At 44.3% G+C, this 26,627-nt stretch overlaps 1 protein-coding gene across 2 annotated transcripts in view; it reads right to left on the bottom strand.

Moving 5' to 3' along the window:
• The window catches only part of UCHL3 (ubiquitin C-terminal hydrolase L3), a 118,077-nt gene that overhangs the window by 27,594 nt on the left and 63,856 nt on the right, over positions 1-26,627 (bottom strand). For both annotated transcript variants that reach the window (XM_029603029.1, XM_029603030.1), the window contains 2 exons: positions 25,080-25,165; positions 23,381-23,428 (listed from right to left, as the gene is read on the bottom strand). In XM_029603029.1, the coding sequence (XP_029458889.1) occupies positions 23,381-23,428; positions 25,080-25,165 (134 nt within the window). The remainder of the gene's footprint in view (positions 1-23,380; positions 23,429-25,079; positions 25,166-26,627) is intronic.

Raw genomic sequence — 26,627 nt, 5'->3', positions numbered from 1 at the left:
ACTAAAAACTGAAATATAGGGGGTATAGGGGAAGGGAAAACGACTGGTAACTAAAGGCCAGTAAGCCTGACTTCTGATGGATACATTAATGGAGTCATTACTAAAGGAAAGAAAACAGTGGAACCACTATCGACTCTTGGGGGAATTCTGCACCAAAAAAATAAATTCTGCATACTTTATATTGGTCAAAATTACACACTATATGACCGTCTAAGTAATACAGAAAAAATGTAATACAGAAAAAATGTTTTAGTTAAGATGCAGAGTTCTAACTCCCCTGGCCAGTCTCCTTTCACTTTGCCCTCTCAGGCCCCAGCTCCTCCACCTGCCACCATTGTTACCCTCTCCCTCTAGGCCCAATCCCTTCCACTCTATCTCCACTCCCACAGTTTGACCCCCCCCTCTCTCAGTACTGCCCCTCACACAGGCACTCTCTCACACGCACTCCCTCTTTCTAGTGCACATACACACTCCCCTAATACAGGTTCCCTCTCTCTCTTGCACACATACACACCCTCATTTAGGCTCTCGTGCACATCCCCATCATATAGGCTCTCTCACACTCCTGCACATTGGCTCCCTCTCTCACAAACAAGCACTCTCATACCTTTTTACACACATCAGCTCCCAATCTGAATACCCATACACACTTTTTCACAATTTCCTTACATAGGCTCCCTCTCTAAGGCACCCATATCCACGAACTCACATTTGCTTTACTCTCTATATCACACCCCAGGCTCACAGTCTTACACACACACAGATTCACTCTCACCGGGGCCTGCTCCATCTTCACTGCGAGCAGGAAAGCCTCTGGCTCCTTCTTCGCCACAAGTGGGCTGGCCTCCACTCGCAGCATGCTGGGGCCTGCTTCGTTGTCGCTGTGAGCGGGGACAGGATCTGCTCATGGCATGCAGGGGCCTACCAAATTCTGCGCAGAAAATGGAGAATTCTGTGCTCCACAGTAGCACAGAATTCCCCCAGGACTAAAGTAACTCAGCAGCTCAAGGGAGTATTTTTTATTTTAACCAAACGAAGACTGAAGCAAATAAAAACGATCAATTTCTTTGCCCGAGTGACATCTGAAGAGGTGGTTTATGAAGTCTGAAACACTCATGTGCAACAGCATGTTTTTGCTTTTGTTTTATAAAGGTAATAAAAGCTACAAGATTTCCAGTTTAGCAGGCTGGCCAAAGAATTAGGTCAGGGGTGAATGGTGTACTTTGATTTCAGCAAGGCTTCCAACACTGCTCCACACAAAAGACTCATATATGAACTGAACAGATGAGGGAAGAGTCCTAAGAAGGGACGTTATCAGTGGAGTGCCTCAGGGATGGGTCTTGGTTCCAGTTCTGTTCATCTCTCTCTCTTTTTTAAGACAAGTGATCATGCAGAGAGGTTAGGACAGCTTCGGCTCTTGTGGATGATACTAAAATCTGCAACAGTGTGGATACTCCAGGTAGAGTAGAAAAATAAACAGTAGTCTAAGAAAACTTCGACAAATGTTTGAGAGTTTGATGAAGATTAACTGCAAAATATGTAGAGCTACCGAAACCCAAGCAATACATGATGAGGGAGGGATACGGGTATGTCCTAAACAGGAAAAAGATCATACCCGATGATTCAAAAGCTGTAAAACTGTGGGACAAGGCAGAGACAAGAGCCAGAGGAATGTGAGGGTGTCCTGGGTGGGCTAATACTGGAAGAGAAAAGGAGTTGATATTACTGGTTTACAGATCATTAATGAGACTTCATCTAAGTATTGTGTCCAGTTCTGGAGGGAAGGAGATAAGACAGACACAAATATCTCAAAGGTATAGATATTGCAGAAGAAGCAAATATTTTTCCATGCAAAGGATAGTCTAAAACTAGAGATCATGAAATGAGACTCAGAGGGGTAGAACATAAGACAATATTTCTTTGCAGAAAAAGGTGGTGGATACGTAGAATAGCCTCGCAGTGGAGGCCAAAACAGTAACAATTCAAGAAAGCACGAGATAAGCAAAGAGGTTATTTAGATGGGAAGAAGTGAAGGTAAAGTTGAAAATCAGGTGACCTCTGCAGTATTGCAACAGGAAGGTAAAATTAAGCAGACAATATGCCTTGCAGTCTTAGCTGGCATAACATTGTAGGGTTTATGATTCTATGGCAATCTGACCCAGCAAATGCTGGTTTCATATACACATACAGGGAGAGTCATTTTCAAAGCTATTTCCATGGGTAAAACAGCACTTTAGCCTTCCCTTTATGTGTGGGTAAACCTACTCGCATAAAACTACTCAATGCACACTGTGAGGAAGTATTCAGGGGGCCAGGGCTTGTACTCGCGTGCACACATTTTGCATTTTCAGAAATATCCTGTGAAGATGTAGGCGCATAACACAGCGGATGTAAATGTGTGCGGGTACTTTTCCTGGGATAGTCTGTGAAGCGACAGCATGCAGACACATTCACTTTGAAAACTGGTACAAAGTCCTCAGGTATACTTTGCACTAATGCAGTCGTCCCCAAATAAATAGTCATGTGCAATGAAGAGAAGGAAAAAGTTGCTGCGTGGAGATTTTACCTTCTCTCTCACCACTGAGCATCACAAAAACGCCACAAAACTGAAGCATCCTGTCAGTATTTAATAACAAAAATGGAACACGTGGAATGCCCGCTTGCTCACGAAGAAGCAGTGGGTAAGGGATCAGGACCAGCAATTATTTTTTTCTCCAGAAAATGAAAGTTTTACGTTTATGAATCTTTGGATAAACAAACAGTGCTCTACTGTGCCACACACTATTCATTTCTGTAGTGCTACAAGATGTACACAGCAACGTACAGAGGCACACAAGAGACAGTCCCTTCCCTGTGGAGCTTACAATCTGTCTTGTCCAAACAGCCTTCAAAAAACGTTATTTACCGAAAATAAAAAGGTTAAAAATGAACAGGGGATTTAAGATTTAAAAGCTTCTATTGAGTGCATTTTTTAGGCAAGATGACTATGAAATGCCAGGAAGCATGAGCATGCCAATTCAGGAAGGCTATTCCAGGCATACAGTGCAGTGAAGGGCGGAGTGAAGAGCTGGCACAGGAAAAAGGTTCAGATAAAAGCAATTTGCTCAATGAATAGGAGTTTGGGAGAAGGGCTTAGGGGGAAGAAAAAAAAAAAGGGAGAAGTGGCAATGAGGAGCTACAGGGTGAATACACTTGCAGGTAAGTAAGAGAATCGAACTGCATGTGGAAGTGGACGGGAAGCCGAGGCAGAGAATTCAGAAGAGGGATTACATGGCTGTACCAACTCTGGAGGAAGATGATGTTCAGCTGAATTTTCAGCAAACTGTGGTGGAAAGAGCTTGGTTCAGGGGGAGATCAGCAAGGAGCAGGCTTCAGACATCTCAGCCAGCATTTCCCCAACTAGCACGCCATGGCTGTAGGGCAGGTGGGCCATGAAAAAAAGCCTGGCAAGGATTTGAGGCCCAGCTGCAGCCTTCATTTTCTCTCTTTCCTAGCCGGCAGGATATCCTCCCATTGAGGGAGGGGGAGGACTGTCAGACAGTGACACTTATCTGTTGCCGCACTTCCCCCTCTGCAATTGAAACCGCACGGGGGCCCCTGGGGTTTTGCAAACTCTGCTGGTTGCCTGCAGTTCTGACAGTTAAAAGTGCAAAAGGGGTGGAGGGGGGTGAGAAGAGAAAGTGACTGTGCCAGGGGTGGGGGGAAGAGGGAATGTGATGTTAGGGTGAGGGGAGAGGGAAGGGAGAGCGATGATGATGATGCCAGAGAAGTGGGAAGAGAAGAGAAGGTGATGCCAAGGAGTGGGGGAACATAATGCCTTATAGAGTTGGGGGGAGAGGACAAGTGATGATTATGATGCCAGGGATTGGGGGAGAGAGAAGGAAAGAGAAGGCAATGATGATGCCAGTGGATGGGAGAGGGAAAGGAAGAGAAGGCGGCAATGATGTCTGGGATGTTGGGGAGTGAAGAGACGAGAGAAATTATGATGGTGGAGATGATAGTGTTCCAACAAGCAAGTGAACCCTGGGCCAGATGAGCTGTGACACAAAAAAGGATGGGAACCACTGGTCTACTCGGGAGGGGATAACAGTCTGATAAGGGTTTTTCTGGCATATTCAGAAAGGAAGGTACAGATTTTGGTAACGTTAGAGAGAAAGAAACAAATCTTTGTAGCGTTTTGAATGTGTGCGGAAAAGGAAAACAGCACCAAGGCTGTGGGTTGAGGGGACCGAACGGGTGACAGCTTTATCCAGAGTTATGAAGAGGGGGAGCCCAGTTTCGGTGGAAAGTTAAACTCTCAACGCCTGGTAAAAAGCAAGGCCTGGAAGTTAAAAAGCACTCCAGATCCATGATCCACTTGCTATTTTACTGACAAGGTGAAAAAAATGTTTGAAGTATATGACAGTTCCTAATAACCTCCGTGCAGATCCCCTTCAGCCTCATGCAGGCACCTTACCACACGTGAAATGATAAATACTGAGTAAACATCCACAATGATCTGGGCACACAAACGATATAAAAGGCTGGGTGTTGCCCTCTTAAATGCCAACCTTTACAACTAAACGCTTAATGCATGAAATCGGAAGGCGACCCTAGACAGACGACTAAAAGTAGGAGAAAACAATCAAGGGCCAGGAAGGCTTCAATCTCGAGATAAATAAGGACTGCAGCTTTAAGTGGGCTAAAAAAAAAAAAAGCCTTTACCGTACTCTGAAAGAGGAAGGCTGGGTGTGATGGAGGAACTGCTGATACAGGACTGCAGAGCTACCCCTGATCTGGTCAGAGATTCCTTCCATTCTGTGCCCCGGAGGAATGGGTGACAGAGGGGAACCCAAACCTCAGTTAATGGGACTCCAAAAATCAATTCAAATGGCGTAATGCCGGTTACCCACAAGAACCGCAGGCAGGTGTCCCACCCCACCCCCCACCATACACACAAGTGGCAACTCTTGCAAGGCAGCTTACACATCAAAGTACACTTCAGCCTCAAAAATCCTATAATTAGAAGCCGTAATCAAACCTTGGGATGCAACACACCACAGCTGGAAAGGCTTCATGAAATACCTGCTCCCAGACTAAACAAGTTTAACCCCTGCTGACTTGTTAGGGCAAGCCGAGAAGAGTCTTCATCTCACTGTGAAACAAGTTTGCACGGCACTAAACGCCAAATGCGTGGTGTTCCACGAGGTTCTCTCAGGAAACGCGGCTGCACCGTCTGAACCATGCGCACACACACACAGACCCAGCCTCACCCATGCCGGGCGCTATTATCTTAAAAATAGATAACACTGCTCTCTAATAACAGATGTTATGACCTATGAAAGTAGGATCCTTCAACGGAGGGCTTTAATCAAACCTCATTTGTAAGGAAATCCTGCAGACACAATCTCTAAGAGGGAAAGATAGCAAGGCGGAGTTCCCGCAGGAAAACACTTTTATAAAGTGTGTTGACACTGCAAAGAGCATTCCAGCTCCTTTTTAAAGGCCAGGCTGCAGACTGTTTCCTTCTCAATAATAAAAGTAAAACAAGGAGCAAGAATTAAAATGTCTTACACGAGGGTATCAAATAAGATCAACCTGTAAACTAAAAGAAAAATTTAAATCCAGCATTCCTGATGGCGAGGGCCGTTTAAGGAGATGGCAGTTTTGAGGAAATGATAATCCCCTTCTGCTTCCAAGACATTTCTCCACTAAAAACATTAAGTCACATGGGCATAAATCCTGTAAGAGGCTGCTCGGCCTACCATCTTGCCTTCCCACTAACCTTTAGCTTCCAAAGATTAACATTCAAACAAACCAAGGATCTGCAACCCAAAACATCACTTGAGGCAGATGTTATATCTGGAAACCATAGACAGCAGTTATGCATTCTTTGTTGTGAAGGTAAAAGATCGTATTGAGAGGAGATCATGTCCGTCTGTCCGCACAGCCAAGGAGCAGTGCGGACAGATGGACTTTTGCAAGTCAAATTCTCCAAATACACACCTGCCAGGAGCAATTACATTCTCTCTCTTAAAATGATCTCAAGATAAATAAAAAGTAGAATATTTTTAGTCTTTATTTTCGTACTAAAGATGTTTTGTTCAAAAGTCAAAAAAATCTGGATGCTTCCGGACCTATCCAGAACGCTGCAGGAGCACAGAAAGCTTTTGGCTATGAAACCCGAAGTTCCTTCTTTAGAGGCCACTTGCCTTACCTCTTTTTCCTTGCAAATGTATAATAACCTTAGAATCTGTACAATATTTTTTCTTTGATCCTAATCAGTTACGGAAATTTTTGTATGCCAAGTGTGCAATTGTGATTTCTACTCGCTCTGCCAATTAGGACTTGTTTTGATTGGGTGCTACAAAGCAGATCAATACCATTCTTAATGCTTGGTTATTTGTTTCCTTGGGACTAGCCATGCCCCTCGGCCTTTTCAGTTCCCTCCCACATATTGGCATTATACTTTGATGTACTTGTTTTCTTTTTCCAATTTCCTCTGTATAATTCATGTATACTGCCTCTTTTTTCTTTGTCAAATACATTTTATATTTGATTTAAAATTATAAAGTTAAAAAAAAAAAAATATATATATATATATATATAAATAAAAGAAGAGACTCTTGAGGCCTGCATTCTTCAAGCTGTTTCATGCAATGTCTGGGGAGACAGGGTTAACGCCTGTTTCCATAGGCCTTGATGCCAGGGGGGTGGCCCGCACATGCTTTTATTTAGAAACTGGCTATTCTACATTTAAGAGGCACTTGAAATAGTTTCCAGTGTCTGAGCAGCCTGGATCTGGCAGGGAAGTGAGACTAAAAACTGCTCTTTGCTGGAGGACAGGATCTCTTCATCCCAGGCACTGCTCAGTGTGCACACCACCACAACATAAAGTTACATTCCACAATTACAAAAAAGTAAACTACTAAAAATACTACTCTAGTGCATAAGAGAGAACACACTCAGTATTTCCATAACGCTGGTTTGCACTTCCATGGATGGCGAGCGCAGAATGCGATTTACAAAAAGCACCAAAACGATGTGTGTCAGTGTGGTACAAGGTGTTTTGACATACACTTCTATGGGGAGGGGCAGTCGAGTGGGCCACTCCTTTACCTGCAGACATTCAGACTGTAAGCTTCAAAGTCGCTTTAAGATGCTGACGATTCGCAGATCCCCTTTGCAGCGTGGGGTATGTAACTGTGGGGTAACGCATTAACCAGCAGTGCGCCTCTGTGGATGCCATCCATCCCACAGTGGAGGAAGAAACAAGCGCACAGCATCATGGCTTGAAGGCTCAGCTCAACTCTGGGCCAAAGGCATGAATAGGCCGCACCAGCAAGACGTGGTGGGGACATCATTGTGAAAGAAGGGACAGGTTTCTGTGTCAAAAGATTCAACACCCTAACCTCTCCAAGTCAAGACTTATTTTAGGTCCTTCACTTTAAAGTTAAATGCTTTAAGTTATAGGAGACTCTTTCTAATCAAATTTATGACAAATACATAGAATGCAATGGCAAATCTAGTGCTTTGGAAGAAAGAGTAAATATTCTTTAAGAGAGGCCACATGCATTTTTTCGCTGCAGAAATAACACACACAAACCACAAAGAAATGCTGCACTACAGACTCTGCAAAGTCACCACTAACTGGTGTGAAAAAGATGGGGTATGAATAAAAGCTTCTGCTTGCCGCTATGTCATCCTGACAAAGAAAAGTAGCGTTCTTTGCAAACGCCTCAGGGTTTCTCCCCCTCCCCCCAGCTGCAGTAAAACTAACTTCACTCCACAGGTCCCCATTAGCACACGAGCTGCTCTTGCCATGACCAACGAGGCCAAGCCTTGTGCATTCCAGGCCAGATTAGAGTGAGCCGCCTGGCTCGCCCAGCTCGGACGGTCTGCGCCACGCTGAAGACTGGAGCCCAGGAGCAAGATGTGGTTCCAATTCACTGCCAACCAGAACACTTCCGAGATACCGCACTGCCACAGCTCTCAAACAGCCAGCTTGCTTTCATTAGCTCCCTTCTATTTATGTGAAAAGTGAGATTTGTTTTTGTAATTGGCTGGAGAGAGAGACAAGAAGGCACATGGGTTATATAAGGCACTGCTTATATAAGAGTTATTTAGTTTTTTATTTATTTAGTTTTAAAGGGGAGGAATGTCTTTTCTGGTCTAAGCATCTACAGGTTCTAGTAATCAAAAATAAGAGATCCGGAGTCATCAGTCAGATTGGGAGGTGCAGGAGCAGGCAGCTCTGAATCCAAGATGGCCGCCGTTCCCTCTTCAGAAGGGAATGGGGCCGACCACCCAGCGGGCGGGCGCGCAGAAGCACGCGAAAACGAACGCTCCCCCTGGCCTCGAGGATCCTTCCCCGCCGGGGAGGCACCTCAAGCATAGGCCATCACAGGAGAGCCGCGATCCGGGCTCCCCAGAGGCGGAACATCGTGTGGGATGCGGCATGGGAGAGTAAGAGGAGAAACAGAGCCAAAAAACTCTCCCAGAGGCTGTCAGCAGCAGCGATACACTAAGGTATTAAAGTTAGGGAGACAGAGGAACGGCGCCTCTCTGTCTCAACTGCCCCGAGGAAGCGATGTCTCAGGGCGGGAGGAAGAGGTTGCACCCAGTGACAGCTAACTAGAAATGCTGCAAGAAACATACACACAAAAAAAAAAAAAAAAAAAAGTTTTTTCTTCTTAAAGTTGATCCATACAGGAAAAAAAAGAGAACAATTAAGAAAGAAAAGGAAATAGAATCAAAGTCTATCCCAAAGTACCGGGGAACCACAGGTGCCACCTTTCATCTGCTGGAGTCAGAGTAATACTGAAGGGGCGCAGAGGGCGCTCCAACCTATTAGGGGCCATCCTTACAGTTTTTGCTCTGACTCCATCTGCTGGAAGGGGGGACATAACCAACTGTCTGAACTGATCCGGGTACGTACAGGGAAGAACCCGTTCTCATGGTGGGAAGATATTAAACCCAGAGCAGACCATGCATGCCAAACCACACAACTGCGTGCTTGAAGATATCCCAAGCTCCTCTGCACCTCACAGCCACACTGGGCTGTTGCCTGCCTTTTCTAATCACATCTAACACGTCATGTTAACAAATCACTAAAACCAAATAAACACAGAAAAAAGCAAAAAAAAAAAAAAAGCAAATGCTGCCCCTTCAAATGAAAACGTGCTAAGCAGTGCATCTCTGAGACACACAAGGTGGCAGAACAGTAAAGGCTATGCAACAGTGTGCATGGAGGAAACTGGTGCTCTTTCACTTGTGGGGCTTTGATCCGAAGGCAAGCAGCGTGTTCTCCTTATTCTCCACGTGGACGACTGTGCGCCTAGTGCTTTGTGGATGCCGGCAGCCTCCACAGCTCCGTCTGCAGGCACAGTTTCTTCCAACACAGCGCCGTGTGTGCGGGCGGGACGGAGAGACTGACCGACATGACCAAGACAACATTTTCTTTCAGAAAGTCTAATAAAACTGAACATCTTTCATACAAATGACATATAAAAGCAAATCTAAAATTGTTCAATGTAACCAAACAAAATGTATTAAACAATGAAAACAGCAACAAACTGATTCAAACATCAATATTAAAACAGAAGAGGCAACATGGCCATGTTTTTATGCAAATACCTGCTTCAGGAGAAGTTTTAATATTCCGCCTTTCGTGACTGCTCTTCAAAGCAGATTCCACTCAGGTACCGTAGCTATTTCCCTATCCCCAGAGAGCTCACACTAATTTTGTACTTAAGGGAATGTAGGGAGTCTCAAACTATGTAAAACCTCACCACCAACTTGCCAGGAAGTGTTCTTCCATGGAGAAGAGGGTTCAAACGCCTCAGCTACCAGATTTAAATGCCTTCAGCCATTAAAATATCACTGATGCGCACTGCAACATCTGATATGCAATCCTGCACAGCAGTACCTGCTGAGGCTGCGCAAGATACTGCAAACTCTTTTGGGAGCCGTCGTTGGTGATTTCAGTTGCTGGGGGTGAGGTTTGACTGAGGTAAAAGGAAAAAGGTAAGCAATAAACAAGGGTCACACAGGCACCACCGGCAGGAATCTGCACATCGGACGTTGCATTCATTTGCAGGGTACACCAGTGATAAATTTAGTATCAAGATGATGATTAACTCTGGTAACCGAGGGTTTGAACTCGCTTCTCTGTGGGAGATCCTGCCGTTTTTGGGAATGTTAGTGAACCATATACATGTCATCAGGAATGATCAGTTCTGGGACTCCCACGGCGCTTGCGGATCCTTCTTCTCTGTACATGGGTACCTGATCTTTCAGGGAAGCGGAAATAAGGCAGCTCCCTACAGCTGTTCATTTTGCTCTATCATTTTCATTTTCCCCTGAAAGCACCAAAACCACCGCCATGTCGGGACTTCTGTTAAAACGAACCTTTGAACCAATTCTTAGCTTTTTAAATATGTAAATTACATTTTCGTAGGTTACATAAAATCCTCTATAAGCTCATTCAGTGTAGGTCGTTTCTATACAAATGTTTATTCTCTTGTTATTCAGCCACTTATTTTTTCCCTGTTACGTGGGGTGGATTTTTGGTTAACACCAACCCATAAAGCTGGTAAAATACCATCAATAGCAGCAATGCCAGGAGAGGGGGACGGGATGGGGGAAAGAGAGGGGACCACTTTACATGAGGTGTTTAATGCTCATCGGTACCAAGGGCTGGCACGAAACGCCAGACCCAACTGCACCAGCCAAAAAGTCTGTACACTCAAGACTCGCTCACCTGGAGCAGGCAAGGGGAAGGAAACGGGAAGAGGACTTCCACCACACCGGTGGTACCTACTTGCGTGCAAGGCGACTTCCGGCACGCGGTGTACCAGAAAATGCTGGGTAATGCCCTACTTCCCCCTTCTCTCCTCCTCACCATCACTTTGGATCTGACTACGCTCCTCATTCTCCTCTCTCTGTGCCGAGTCCCGGCTTTTCCTTCTTACAGCTTAAGCCAAGATGACTCTTAAATGGTGGAGGAAAAATGTTGACGGTATTTCCCCTTTTAAACACATAACTTCCATATGAATGCACAGTATGCAGGAGTGAACTGATGCACAGGTCCTGCATGCCCATAAAATCCCAGACAGAAAAGATTAACAGGCGGGGTAAAACTTATCTTCCAAATAGCCTGAATATTTTAGTCTACTCACAAGCACTATTTCCTCTGAAGAAACAAACCAGCAAACGCAACACAAAATCTCTCTTATTCCTGTATCTGCAGATTCCTATCTAGTAATGTCATACCAACGGAAATTTTACAGAGAGTGCACCGTAAGGGCAAGGAGAGCCATGTGGCCTGAAGGAGAAGACCTGCACCATCCCTCACAGTTTGTTTACAGAGTCAGCCTAATGGCTTGGTGGCCGTGCTGGGCCCTGCCACGTGGGTTTCTGGGCCGGAAGACGCAATCACAGAGCCCAGGGAGAGGGAGGCTGTCGCTGCCCAACACCGATACCTAGCAGCTGGGCTCGGAGGGCGCGCCAGCCAGCCCCCAGAAGGAGCTGCGGTCGATGGCTCCTGGCCAAAGTCTGCCGCCACAATGGCTGGGCTGGATTTATGAAGGGAGGAAGAGGGAAGGTATCACCCAAGTAGCAGCAAATGAAGGTTCATGGTGACACAGCTCCTATTCAGCTGGATGGAGCAGGAAGCTGCCAGCCTCCCCTTCCACTCCCAAATTTTATTTCAAAATCCAATTACCATTGCAGGTTGTTGCTGAACCTAAGACAACAATAATTAGATATGAAAGATGTCTAATCTCTCTACCACCCTTATGGTCGTTATTGCCTGGGGCAGCAAGTCACTCCAAAGCTTTTGCTGGTGGGGGAAAAAAATAAAATAAAACCTCAATGGGCTGTCAGAGTGCCCTAGGCAAACTCTCACTGCAGAGAAGTGAAGCGGGGCTGGACGCTACAGCGGAGCTCTTCTGGAAGCCACTGATAGAGTCAGTAACAAATCTCCCAGTTCTGTCTGGTCTGAACAGGGATCCGCGCTGAACTCTGCTCGGCCTGAAAGCCAGAGAGATGAGCAGCCTACCCAAGGATTCAGGAGAGGCATGGCCTGCTATTTCTAAATCATGTTGATTTTTAGTTTTCATTTTATTTTTAAAAAATAAATAAACAAACACCGTTCCAGAACTTAATGAACCTTTGGATCGCTTCAAAGAGGTCCGGTATGGAATGGCTTCAGAGACTCTGCTCGGCTTTGTAAAATCAAATTTGCTGCCTTGTTTCTGTTCCACCACACAGCAATGTTTGACGCTGCAAGACTTTTGAGAGGAAGGTAACTGACATTTAAAAAAAAAAAAAAAAATGCTGAAGGCCTGGCTCTTTGAGCAAGCACTTCCCTAGCAAACAATAACAATCTAAACTGGGCAAGATCTATACACGTTATATATATATATATATATATATATATATATATAGATAGATTGATGATAGGGTGGGGAGGTTTTTTGGGCTGAATTATATATATATATATATATATATATAAATAACACGTGTACAGATCTTGCCCAGTTTAGATTGTTATTGTTTGCTAGGAAAACATGCGATCTCAAAATAAAATGAATCTGGCACTCTTACAGAAGACAAGTTTTAAAAATGAGCATATGGGCATGCATGGATTTTTAAATCATCCGCATAGTTGCACGTATATGATTTAAAATACGCCTTCCACACGTAGGCATGCTCCTAATTTTAAACCGTCACTCCAAACATACTTCCCGTATCATCCTTAGGACTTTGCTGGCTTTAACGCACAAGGTAAGCGGATTTTAAAACATGCTCACATAAGGGACATTCCCAGTTTTCCCCAATAACTCCACCGGTTTGCCCAGTCAATCGAGGTCATCCAGAGCTTTCTGCTGCATGCCCCCCCCAGTTGCTCCTCACCCTGCCATGGAAGCCCTAAAACACGATTTCTGCAGATTTGTTCCTCATCAAGAGCAGCAGTAAAGATACACAGCTATTATACTGCAGCTCCGGTTTTAAAATATGGCGTTACTATTGGCACCACCCTGGACCAGCCATGCCCCGCCTCAAATCCACCCCACCCCCTTTTTAAACTAACTAATGCACGCATATAATTTCCAGCTTCAAAATTATACGTCACTCGCACATGGCCCAGATACTGATGTATATGGGCTTTTTAGTACGAGGGATGCTTTTAAAATTTGGTCCTAAATGTCCAATAATAATTAAAAAAAAAAAAAAAATTTTTTTTGTTTTTTTACCAAGTAGCTTGCTCTTTTTTTTTTTGGGGGGGGGGGGGGAAGTGAAGTAATTTTTCTTTGCTCCTTTGGACTTCCAGCTCAGTCGAAACCAGGGGCAGAATCCGGCACCATCTGCAAATACCTGAGGATTCTCTCCTTATTGTATATCTCCTCCCGATGCACCTCGTTCAGTCATCGCCAGGGTCCATACACCAGAGCTCCATCCAAAATTCTGCCACTAGGTATCTCCACTAAGCAATTACCCCTCCCCATGGCCTCTGTAGCATCCCCAGTCCCGGTCAACCTAGGGAATGGAAGACCTGAGCCGAGAGTCCAAAAGACACTGCCGCCGAGTCACCAGGCCGGCCCATGACATTGCTTCCTAAAGTCTGCACGTTCCCAGCATTTGCATCCAGGCGAACAATTTCTGTGCAGCGACTCAAACACCCAGCCTTTCGTATTTTTGCTTCACTTAATTTATCACTTCCTCTTGGCCTTTCCCTTGTTACATCTTCCTCTGCTCTGCAGCATTTTGCTAGACCATGCACCTATTTTTTTTTTTGGTTTTTTTTTTTTTTAAACGCCAGCCTATCAGCTAAAAAAGCAAGGGACAACAGATCCTTTCTCCCTGCACGACTGGCAGTGCAGGCAAACTGGATTTTTCTTTTTTCACTCTTTCAACACTTGGGAGTAACACAGGCCTCTGTTGTACGCTGGAACACCAGAACAGCGGGACAGAGCAGGAGTTGTTTTCACTTTAGGAAGTCGGATGAGAACAATAAGGCCACGACAATGCCTGCGGTACCGAAAACCCCCCAGCTGCCATTCAGGTTTCCAGAAACACCTGACGGAGCTTGGACAGGTTTGTCTGGGTCTCTGTGTTGCTCGACAATAGGCCTTTGCTCTCGAGAATCCCTGCTAATACCTGGAACTGAGGCTTTCACCTAGCACAGGCTCCACGGGGAAATGGAGGACCTGCTTATTATTGAAAACTGAAGAGGTGGGAGGGAGGGAGAATTCTCAGATTACTGCCAAGTTATCACATCGCTGCTTCTTGTTTAGGTCTTTGTAATCAGAGGAGAGTTAAAAGTTTATCTCCTTGTGCCTCAATTTAAGAAGCTGAATCATCATCACTGACGGAGCACTCTTCCCAAAGTAGCCATGCAGTTAGCGTTAACGGCTGAGCATCCTGGAGGCAGCTCAACCTGCTTCATAGGAGCTATATGGTGCACGCAAAATGCAGATATAGCATCTGACCTACAGAGGCAATCTAAATAAAAAATTAGCTCACATTATATACATTTTCTTTTTGTTTTTGAGGTGGAAGGGGAAGGGGAAGCTTCCCCATGCAAATACTGCCCCACCCAAGATGGCTGTCCGAGCAATTGGTGTTTCCATTGTTTGCATAGGTGTCAGAAGCCTCCTCCAAAGCTGGATCTTGTGATGTGGCCCCTGCAACGAGAATCTCCCTCCCACTGGGTTTCGAGCCCATCCTCTCTGTGCCATCTTGGACAATCGCCAGCCAGCAGGGCAGCGCCATGGCCAAGCTGTGCGGTTGATCACCAAGTCAGTAGTGTGTGCTGGTTTGCATTCACAGTGACATCTGGAAATTCAAAACAAGTGACCCTGAGTGGCAAAGAACTTGTGCTGCAGGAAAGCTGAAAACCCTTTTGAAAGGGATAATCTCCTCTTGCAGCTGGATACATGCACAGCAGGGATCCTTCAGTGGTCAAGTCAAACAAGCAAACCAAGAACAGAAGGCGGGGGGGGGGGGGGGGGGGAGGGGGGGGAGGGGGGGGAGGGGGTTACCAGCACAATGTGACCCGTGGCCTGGCCACAAATGCCCACATTACTCAGAGCTTATGACGCTGTTATGAGAAAACTGTGCTGAGTCTTCTTACCCTCTTTCCCAGTGTCAATCCCACCTTCCGGCAAGGAAGTATCTGAGGATTAGGGCGTACCCCGCACCTCCTACCGTCCTCTGTCCCACAACGCCTCAATCAGGTAGTGTGCCCCACCAGAAGAGTGGCAGGCCTGAACACCAGAAACACAAACCTGCTGCCAGTGGACGGGACAGATTGCATTCTGCAGTATTTCTGTATCATTCTCAAAGCATAAAGAAATCTCAGCCTCTCCTGAACCAACCTCCTGAAATATTATATACGAAACAAGATCTATGTCAGCACAGATCTGTGTTAGTTAACCCATCTTGCAAGGTGATGATTGGGATTCTCTCAGCCACTTCTAAACTAGCAAACAAACTGGGAATCTCACAACTATCCAGACAATTTGCTTCTGCAAAGCAATAAAATCCCTATTAATTTTAATTCCTCTTCGTCATCAGCTCACATACTCCCAGCTTTCAAATTATATCCTGGAAAAGCACTCTGGCCCAACAGAAAGCAGCAAGGAAAGAAAAGGTGCATCTACCATGAAGGTATTTAGCTGGGCATTGCCCAGCAGTGAGCCCCAGAATCTGTGTCGTACAAGACATGCTAACCTCGCAAGCACTTTAGTGGAGAAAAACCAGACATGAATAGTTCAGCACCATACAGTGCCAAGAAGCAGCAAGAAAAAGATTAAAAGGCCAGGGCCCCATCAAAATCTCATTTGGACCATTCTAGAAAAAGTTGTAATGCCAGTAGGCAGCAGACAGCAAGCAGCTACAATGACGCTGCAACGGATGTGTATTAGCTAGGGGATGAAGACTCCACGCCAGAGATTACCAAAACTATTTTATTTGGAGGCACAAACTCAGAAAAACCCCTTTTGAAGTCAGTGTTCTATATCAAAACCAGATGTAGAAGACTTATTTGGCAGTCGTTCACAAGGCTGCACATATTTTTTCCCTCGGCTAGGTTTCCTCCCCCTTTGCATTGGGGCTTTGCCCTTCCGTCACGATTTCTCAGCCGACAACTTCTGAATGTGACGTGCTCCAAATGACTGCACGCTACAGCAGCAGGACCAGGTAAAGTTTTCAAAGTCTTTTTCACTCAGCGTAGAGTTAAGCTCCTGAATTCATTGCCAGAGGATGTGGTTACAGCAGTTAGTGTAATTGGGTTTAAAAGTGGTTTGGATATGTTCCTAGATGAAAAATCCATAAACTATTAATAAGCAATTGTAGCTTGAGATTTAACGTTTGGGTACTTGTGACTTGGATTGGCCCCTGTTGGAAACAGGATGCTGGGCTTGCTGGACCTTTGGTCTGACCATGTATGGCATATATTATAGAACATAGAAGCATAGAAATGACGAGGTGGTGGCCTGGATTGCAAACTGGTTGATGGACAGAAGACAATGTGTGATGGTAAATGAAACTTACTCGGAAGAGAGAGCGGTGTTAAGCGGAGTGCCGCAAGGATCGGTGTTGGGACCGGTCCTGTTCAATATCTTTGTGAGCGACACTGCGGACGGGATAGAAGATATATTCTTATATCCCTGTGAGTTTTCTTACTTGGCCTTACTAGTGATATTTTGATATGCTGACGACATTATAAGGAGATGTTAGCAATAAAAGCAACGAGTTCCCTGCTTTAGTGCCCTTTACCAAATCTAGTTCATGCAGCCCTTGGCGAGCTGGGCAACAGCTCAGGCAGTGAGAAGCAGCCACCACCATTCTATCTTTTCTCAAGGTGAGGCCAAGTTTAAATCATCTTCTGACTTATAGCCTCACGGACGTTTGGAGAATACCTCATTGATGAAAACATCTTGGTGCAGTGGTTGCAGGGAAGCAGCCTCAAACTCTTACAGATTAACTCATAATGAGCTAATCTGCATACATAATAGAAATTACCACCTCCTCCCACGAATTCTCATTACAGTATTTTCCCGGTATTAACCATGAGGGCAGGCCACCATTTAGGTACTTGGGAATAAGAGTTACAGAGTAACGGGACTTTACCTGGCTTAAACAGATCCTTTATTATGGAAGTTATAATTTGATGCAGACTGATGGGGAATGCTTTCTAGGTACTACCCTAGGAAAAATATACTGTTTGATGTACTGCTAAGTGATGCAGAAAACTATAGACCAGTGAGCTTGACATCAGTCCTGGACAAAATGGAAGAAGCTATTCTAAAGAATAAAAAATTACTGGCCATCTGGATAGACACAGAATAATGAGGCAGAGCCAACATGGATTTAGCAAAGGAAAGTCTTAGAATTTTTTTTTGAAGGGGTTAACAAACATGTAGACATGGGTGAATTGGTTAATATAATGAATCTGGACTTTCAAAAGGTGTTTGACAAAGTCCCCGGTGAGAGGCTCAACAGGAAATTAAAAAGTCATGGGATAGGAGACAAAGTCCTACTGTAAATTGGTAACTTGTAAAAGAAAGTAATTTCTCCCAGTGGAAAATGGTAAATAGTAGCATGTCCCAGGGCGCTTTAATGAGACCAATGCTCTTTATTATAAATGATCTGGAAAAGTAAGTGATGAGTGATGTGATTTGCAGATGGCAAAACTCTTCAAAGTAGTTAAACCATAAGCCGATTGTGAGAAATTGCAAGAGTCCTTGTGAAACTGGGGCATCTAAATGGCAGATGAAATTAATACAGACAATTAGATCTAATTCTGAGAAGCAGAGGATTTGGCAAGAGAGGTACTGGTGGTGGGGCCATTTGGTAATAGTGATCATAATATGATCAAATATAAATTAATGACTGGAAGGGGGCCAGTAAGTAAATCCACGGCTCCAGAGCTAAACTTTCAAAATGGAAATTTTGATAAAATGAGAAAAATTGTTAGAAAAATCTGAAAGATGCAGCTATAAAGGTAAAAAGTGTTCAACAGGTGTGGACATGGTTAAAAAAAAACCCCATCCTAGAAGCACAGATCAGATGTATTTCACGCATTAAGAAAGATGGAAGGAAGGCAAAACGATTACTGGCATGGCTAAAAAGTGAGGTGAAAGAGGCTATTTTAGCCAAAAGATCTTCATTCAAAATTGGAAGAAGGATCCATCAGAAGAAAATATGCTTTATCCTAAGTATTGGCAAGTTAAATGCAAGACATTGATAAGACAAGCTAAGAGAAAATTTGAAAAGAAGTTGGCCATAGAGGCAAAAAAATCAAAATAAAAAAAACCTTTAAAATATGTCCAAAGCAGAAAACCTGCAAGGGAGTCTGTTGGACCATTGGATGATCAAGAGGTTAGAGAGGCACTTAGCCTTGTCTTCTCTATCACGGGAAAATTAAACAATTTCTTTGCTTCAGTGTTTAATGAAGAGGATATTGGAGAGATACCCATTCGAGAAGGTTTTCATGGGTGATGATGCAGATCAACTGAATCAAATCACGGTGAACCTGGAAGATGTGGTAGGCCTGATTGACAAACTTAAGAGTAGTAAATCATCTGGACCAAATGGCATACACCCCAGGATTCTGAAAGAACTAAAAAAATGAAATTTCAGACCTATTAGTAAAACTTTGTAACCTATCATTAAAATCATCCAGTGTACCTGAAGACTGGAGGATAGCTAATGTAACCCCAATATTTAAAAAAGGATTCAGGGGTGATCCGGGAAACTATAGACCGATGAGACTAACTTCAGTGCCGGGAAAATCTTGGAAACAGTTATAAAGAATAAAATCACAAAACATTTAGACAGACATGATTTGATGGGACACAGCCAGCATAGATTTACTCAAGGGAAGTCTTGCCTCACAAATTTTTTTTTTTTTTGAAGGGGTGAACAAACATGTGGACAAAGGTGAACCGATTTTCAGAAGGTGTTCGACAAAGTCCTGCATGAAAGGCTTCTAAGAAAACTAAAAAGCCCTGGGATAGGAGGTGATGTCCTTTTGTGGACTACAAACTGGTTAAAAGACAGGAAACTGAGAGTAGAATTAAATGGCCAGTTTTCACAGTGGAAAGCCTCAGGGATCTGTACTTGGACAGGTGCTTTGTAAAATATTTATAAATGATCTGGAAGGGGGTACGAGTGAGGTCATCAGATTTGCGGATGACAATTATGCAGAGCAGTTAAATCTCCAGCGGATTGTAATACATTACAGGAGGACCTTGTGAGACTGGAAGATTGGGCTTCCAAATGGCAGATGAAATTTAACATGGACAAGTGCAAAGTGATGCACATATGGAAAAATAACCCTTGCTGTAGTTAACACAATGTTAGGTTCTATCTTAGGAATTACCATCCAGGAAAGAGATCTAGGCGTCATAGTGGATAATACATTGAATTCGTCAGCCCAGTGTGCAGTGGCGATCAAAAAAGCAAACAATATTAGGAATTGCTAAGAAGAGAATAGAAAATAAAATGGAGGATATCATAATGCCTCTATCATGCCATGGTGAGACCGCACCTTGAATACTGTGCGCGCAGTTCTGGTCACCGCATCTCAAAAAGGATATAGCTGCATTGAAGAAAATGCAGAGAAGGGAGACCAAAATGCAAGGGGAATGGAACAGCTGCCCTATGAGGAAAGGCTAAAGAAGTTAGGGCTGTTCAGTTTGGAGACGAGATGACTGAGTGGGATACGAAAGAAGTCTACAAAATCATGAAAGGACTTGAACAATGTAATGTAGATCAGTTATTTACTCTCTCAGATAATAGAAGGACCAGGGGGCACTCCATGAAGTTAGCAAATAGCTCATTTAAAACAAATCAAAGAAAGTTCTCTCACACAGCGCATGGTTAAACTCTGGAATTCACTGCCAGAGGATATGGTTACAGCAGTTAGTGTAATTGGGTTTAAAAAAAGGTTTGGATAAGTTCTTAGAGGACAAATCCATAAACTATTACGGTAATTAATAAGCAATGGTAGCTTGTGATTTATCTAATGTTTGGGTACTTGCCAGGTACTTGGCAAGTACCCAAACATTTACAGAATACTGGGCTTGATGGACCCTTGGTCTGACCCAGTATGGCATCTCTTATGTTCAAGTGCAAAGTGATGCATACAGGGAAGAATAATCCCCAACTATAGCTACCCAATGCCGGGTTCCATATTAAGTGTTATTCAGGAAAAGGGTCTGGCAGTAAAAAAAAAAAAAAAAAAAAAGGGGGGGGGGGGAGAACAATGTTAGGAAAGGAATGGGAAATGAAAGAGATATCAGAATGCCTCCCTGGTGCAAATGCAAAGTTCTGGTCACCCCATCTCAAAAAGGATGTACTAGAGCCAGAAGAGGCACAGAGAAAGGAGAGCAAAATGATAAAAGTGATGCAACGGCTCCCCTATGAGAAAAGGCTAAACAGGTTAGGGCACTTCAACCTGGAGAGATGGCTGAAAGGAGTCTATAAACTCATGAGGGGGGATTGAAGGGTAAATAGGCAGCGGTTATTTACCATTTCTAATAGTACTAGAACTAGGGGTCACGCCATGAAAATAATAGGTAGCACACTGAAAAAAAAAAAAAAAAACTGGAGAAAGTAATCTTTCAGCACACAAACTATGGAATTTGTTGCCAGATGATGTGTTGAAAGTAGTTAGCGTAACTGGGATTAAAAAAGGTTTAGACAAGTTCCTGGGGAAATGTCCTTGAACCACTATCTATCCCTAGTTATGGGCAAGAACTGCATCTTCTCTGGGACCCTAGTGGGCACTTGTGACCTGAACTGGCCACTGTCAGAGAAAGGCTGCTGGGCTTGACGAACCTTTGGTCTGACCCTGTATGGTATTTCTTATGTTCTTACTAAGATGGCTGTATCTAATTTCACAAACTCCCACACTCCCTACCAGAGACTGTATTTTAATGCTGTAAAAACAGCCACTGCATGTACATATTACTATCCAAATACATCTTCAGCTCATATTTATGGACATGCACACAGCTCCATTTTGCACCATACTGCTGAAGGGAGTATAACGCTGAAAAGCTACATATCAATTCACTAGGTCAGCCAATAAAAAAAAAAGGTTACCACCTATAAACAGTTCAGTGTCTTATTCTGGTGTCAAACTGCAGAATTCTCTCTTATCTTTTTGTTTGCAGAAGGAAGCAATCCTGTGTCACGTGGCTGCCCATGACATTGGACTATAAAGGGTGGGGTGGGGTAGGGAGAGCCTGGCTGTGCCCGAGTCAGCCTGGTGTTTGAGCGTCACGCTCCTCAGTGCATGCAATTATATGACTCCAAGCCGAGCCCAACCAACCACAAAGGCAGGCAAGCTCCAGATCTGTTAATCCTTAGCCCCTCAGCACACCACTGTTGACTCATTTAAAAACAGAGAGGTTTGCTCTTGAAATGGAGCAATTTTGTGGCTAGTTAGACTTTGGCAGCCAGTTGCTTCAGCCGTGAGCTTGAACAGGAATCCTCTCTCAGAATCTGTGCTTACCTGACTATTTAGAGAGCTGTTTTTTTTTTTCACTGAAGGAATAATCTAATCTGGGATAGAAATGATTCATGGTTTATATACTGAGGAAGCCTGTGCTTCTTTCCAGAAGCTGGCAGACATTTCAGGCTGGATATTCAGCACCACTTAGCCAGATAAATTAGAACTTATCCGGCTAAGTGATAGCGGCTGAATATCTGGTCACACTGAGTAGTTGCCACTTAAACTACTTATCTAGGTATCAGGCTAAGTAGTGACTCAGCTAAGGGGCAAGTAGGATGGGGATGCAACAAGGAGGAGCTATTTCCCTGGCTAACAACCAGAGAAGTAGCGATATTAAGGCTTATCGGGCTAAACTGAGGGATACTGAAACTTATCTGGTTATTGAGCAGGTCTAAAGCTTGCCAGATAAACTTATCTGGTTAACTTTATCTGGGTATATTCAGTGGCACAGCTGTGCAGCTGAATATCTTGAAGTTAGCTGGGTAAGTTTATCCGGCTAACCTGTTCAGCCAGACAGCGGCTGAGTATCAGGCTCTTCCAACATTAATAAAAAACAAAACTCATTAAAATATTTGCAAATTAAGATACAAGACTTCCATTACCTCTAGATCACATACTGCAAAGGTGTCGATGAAACCCTGGCCAACTTTAAAACGTCTAAAGTGTGGGGTTTTCTCAGGGCTAACTTGGGGGAAACTGCTGCAGTGGTACAAGAGAAGGGCATTTTGAAGCGTGGGTATGAGGAGCCAGTGCATGGTGTTGTGAGGAGCGGGGTTATTTTCATATGTGGGAGCCATTTCTTTTTCTGCTATAGCCGCACACTGAATGAATCACACGACCATTAAGCCGCCTAAGTGCAGGAGGTTCCCTGCTTGCTGAAAAGCAGACCAACAGCAAGAGAAGCGTTTTTCACATCCCCTGCTCCTCACAGCAGCATTGCCTTTAGGGTGTCTGCAACTTGGGCTTTGGAATGGCCGCTCATATTCCTACTACTAGCACCTCCATGCAGGGGCTTTGGCAGGGAGTTTCAGTATCTTGTTTTGCAATGCTCATAAGGTAACTGTGCCCCAAAGGTGGTCTCCCCCACGCTCCTCAGTACTATATAAGTTCTCAAAGAAGGAACCCATCCTCAGGGTACAGCCAAAAAGGAGCCGATATTTCCCTTGGATCTTAGCCATGGCTGGTCAGGATTTTCGTGTGGGATGGCTCTCCCTTGAGCTGGACTCTGTACCTCTTCAACTTAGCTCAGAGAGGCTTTACCCACTTTTACAACTATGGATTACAATGTTGGAACCCGACCTCTTGAGGGACACAAAGACACGTAATATATATCCCCATGCACACAATAAATGATTTGGTTCTTTGACACACGTAACTTGGAGGCTATGTCCACAGGGCCCATGACATGGCCCAGTGTCTCTGTGAGCCCTAGGCACCTGAAGAGCAAAGACCTCCGATGTGGATTTGGGAGTGGGGCCTTTCACCTACCAAAGGTATCAGTGTCAGAGCTGAACCAGTCCGAAAACTCTAGAGACTACCTCATTGCAGTTGATCAAGCAAAACAAAAATTTACACACACTTAAAACTGCACTTGTGGTATCAATTAATGTAAGTTTGATTGGAGGACTGTGGCTTGGTTATGAATTTTTCAAATCCACTGATCTCATGCTGGCTACTTTGCCCCTTAACAAGGAATTCCAGTTATTAAACACGACTGACCACAGCAAGCAGAAAAGAAAACCTGCAACAAGCTCGCCTTGTATCTGTAGCCTTTAGATCTTTTTCACTTGAGTTGGGGCAGTACCGACCCATGATCTGACAAACTCAGCAGCTGCACGTAACTCTACTAGGAAGGAAGATTAGCAGTACCTCAGTCTGGCCTTCTTGAGCGCTGCATTCATGAGTGACACGAATCCTCTGCAATAAGAAAACATGTGTAAAAGAAAAACAAATATATATACTGCAAAAACAGATTTTGCTGAGCACAAGTGGGACCTTTTAACTAGGAAGTGAGGGAAAGGGATAAAATGTGCCTTGCTGCATCTCCAATTCTGAATGCTGGTAGGTGCGAGGTGGGATCTGGCCTCTCCTTATCTGTTCCCACAGATTCATTCCTCCCATGGAAGCTACTTATGGTATGCAAGAAAAATAAATCAGGAACAATCTTGTATCCACCTACAGCAAAAACTGCAGCTCCCTTATAAATCCAAAGAAAAATTAGGTTTTAAAACACCGCTCGCCAAGCACAAAAGCAGCACCTGCGTTTCACATCAGAAGCAGGCAAATGTGTTACTGCTGAGAGGGTGTTGAATCTTGCATTACCCCAGTCACTCTTCCCTTTCAGAGTCTGCTCATCTTCACCTTTTTCTTCAAAAGACAGAATGGGAGATCCCAGGGGATACCTGTATCCTTTATTTGGGCAGAAGAGTTTTATTTATTTATTTTTTTTTTAATAAAAAAGCTGATTTTATGCTGGTTCAGTGCTCGTACGGTCTCCTAAAAGTAGGTCTGCCCGCAGTCCGTTGCTGTGGGGAGTCTGCCACACAGAACTAATGGCAGCTCCACTGTCTTACGAGGTGATACCCTGCAGAAGCCTGGCATGAGCAAATTAAAAAAAAAAAAAAAAAGCCATAAAATCAATTTTATAAAAGCTCAAGTGTGCTCCCCTTTTTTACTTTGTAACTTGTGTAAAAGGCTGTTAAAAATGACAGAGTAAAATGTCATACAGCTATTGGCCCCTCCTACCATGCAAACAATACTCAAACTCCCCCACCTGTGTTTAAAAAAAGATAAATTAACCCCTCCCCATTTACCCCAGGGCAAGACAAGGCCTTCAGAAGCAGGAATAATGCCTCACCAAGATCCAAATTCAAAGTAGCATCAGGTGTGCCATGGCTTCCCTTTGCCACACGTGGGATCTGCCGGTGCCATCTTGAATTTCAGCATCACTCCTGCTCTTGAAGACCTGGCCTTAACCTGGGGGGGATGGACAGATTTTGCTCAGGCTGCACATTATAATAATCACCGGGACAAACGTGGCAACACCAACAACTCAATCACCTTTTATGTACACAGAGAAGAGAGGTGGATTCAAAGAGAGATGAGGACACACTAAATTGTTCTCATAAAAAAAGTTTGTTCAGGCTGCTTTTGGAGATCAAGTTTATACCAACAGCTCTTCAGGAAAGGTCTTCCCTGCTACCTAGGGTACAAGAGTGAGTTACCCTTCATTTTGCAGTGCATGCATCACATCTTCAGCATCTTCCAGGAAGTATTATGGGAATTTAGTGCACATACAACTGTACTCAACTGTTCAGCTATCCTGGGCCTCAAACCTGCACAACTCCTAAGCCTCATAAATACCAAGGAGAATCTGTTCACAGCACCTGTTTTCTCATGCTATACAAGTATATCTGCTCAGGGAAACCCGTCTCCTGCAGCTTTTACTTTGAGGCACTGTATTTAGCATTCCTTGTGAATTTCATAGAACAGAGGTGGCAGTAGCCACTTCTTGACTGATACAAACAATATTGCCCATATGAAACTAACAAAGAACATGGGGACATACCTCATCTTTTTCCAGGTACTTCGCTCTTTCTTCGGGGCTCATCGACTGGGACTCCTCCAGAAATGTTTGCATTGCTGAGCCCGGGTCTAAAAAAATAAATAAAGTAAAAAAAAAAAAAAAAAAGTCTGTACCTCCAAGCAAAATATTCCACTGTTCCCTTTAAGCTGTGCGGCTGCTCACCTTTTTAAACAGCTGCCACACAGGAGTTTTGGTCTGCCACGCAGGGCCGGTCAGTCAGGTCACAGTAACATGTCCACTGGTTGTGGAGTTGCTGCTGCGACCAAAACAAGGCCCCACAGGAGCCTCACCTAAGGATCTCTGCTTGCATCGCTATCAGAATAGTTTATTTCCCCACTGCGTCGGCACTCTCTGGGCCTGTCTCTCTTGGTACTCTCTCACTTTAGTTCAGCCGCAGGCCCACCCGCAGCATAGCTGAGAAGCACGTGGGCAGCAACAGGTCACAGGAGCACAAGTGGCTGCGTCAGGTTGCGCAGCGCAGAGAGAAGAGAAAGCCCGGCTTATTCAGAGCAGCAGGGCTGAAGATGAGGTGGGGGGGGAGGAGATACTCAAAGAGCAGAGGTAGCTGGACTGGAGCCAGTCAGGCAGGGGAAATGAGTGTGAAGGCCAGAGCTGGGAGGGGAGAGGGAATAAGTGCAGGGTGGGGGCGGGTAAGAGTGTGAACTGTAAGGAAGCCTGAGCCAAGCTTGGAGGAGGGAGGGGATGTGGGAATGAATGGGGGGGAATGAGTATGAGAGGGACTGGAGCCAGGCTTGGAGACGGAGGGGAGGATGTGTGCGAGGCTGTTTGGGACAGGTCGAAGATGTAGGGCAGTGTTTCCCAACCCTCTCCTGGAGGCACACTTAGCCATTCGGGGTTTCAGGATTGCCACAACTATGTATTACATCGATTTGCATGCACTGGGTCTACAGTATATGCGCATTTGTCTCATGCAGTCATTTCGTCAATCCTGAAAACTTGACTGGTTAGGAGTGCCTCCAGGAGAGGGTTGGGAAACACTGGTGTAGGGGATGAGTTTTCTCCCTTGTCCCCAAGCAGTCTTTACAGTCTACCCTCATCCTCCCACTAGGAATGTTCTCTCTCATGGGAGGAGGGGAGTTGATAGACACCTAGAGGGCCAGTGGTTGCCAAAGTTTCTAAAAATTACTGTTTCTTCAATCTTTATGTAGTAGAGCTGGATGTGCAGCACTTTAGAAATAAAGACAGTATGTTTATCTTTGCTAATGTATTTTTAGATACTTTATGCTTATTTTATTTATATTTTTGTTGTACTGCTTTGGATCTCCTTTGGGTGAGGAAGGCCATATAAGTGAATGTTTTGTTCTCCTAGGAGTTTTTCCTCATTCTTTTGTGAGAAGGTGTTTTTTTTTTTTAATATCAGTTTGGAAAAAACGTTAACCTCCAACATCTTTGTATTTTACGCACTGTAAGAGGAAAGGCGTTTTTCTCCAGTTTTACACTGTAGGCAGGTTCTGGCTTTTTATGCTTTGCAGTTCAGCATATTTCTAATATGTGGTCACTTAGCATTTG

Source organism: Rhinatrema bivittatum, chromosome 5 (genome assembly GCF_901001135.1).
Source record: "Rhinatrema bivittatum chromosome 5, aRhiBiv1.1, whole genome shotgun sequence".
Taxonomy (NCBI): domain Eukaryota; kingdom Metazoa; phylum Chordata; class Amphibia; order Gymnophiona; family Rhinatrematidae; genus Rhinatrema; species Rhinatrema bivittatum.
This window is presented reverse-complemented; position numbering and strand designations above follow the sequence as displayed.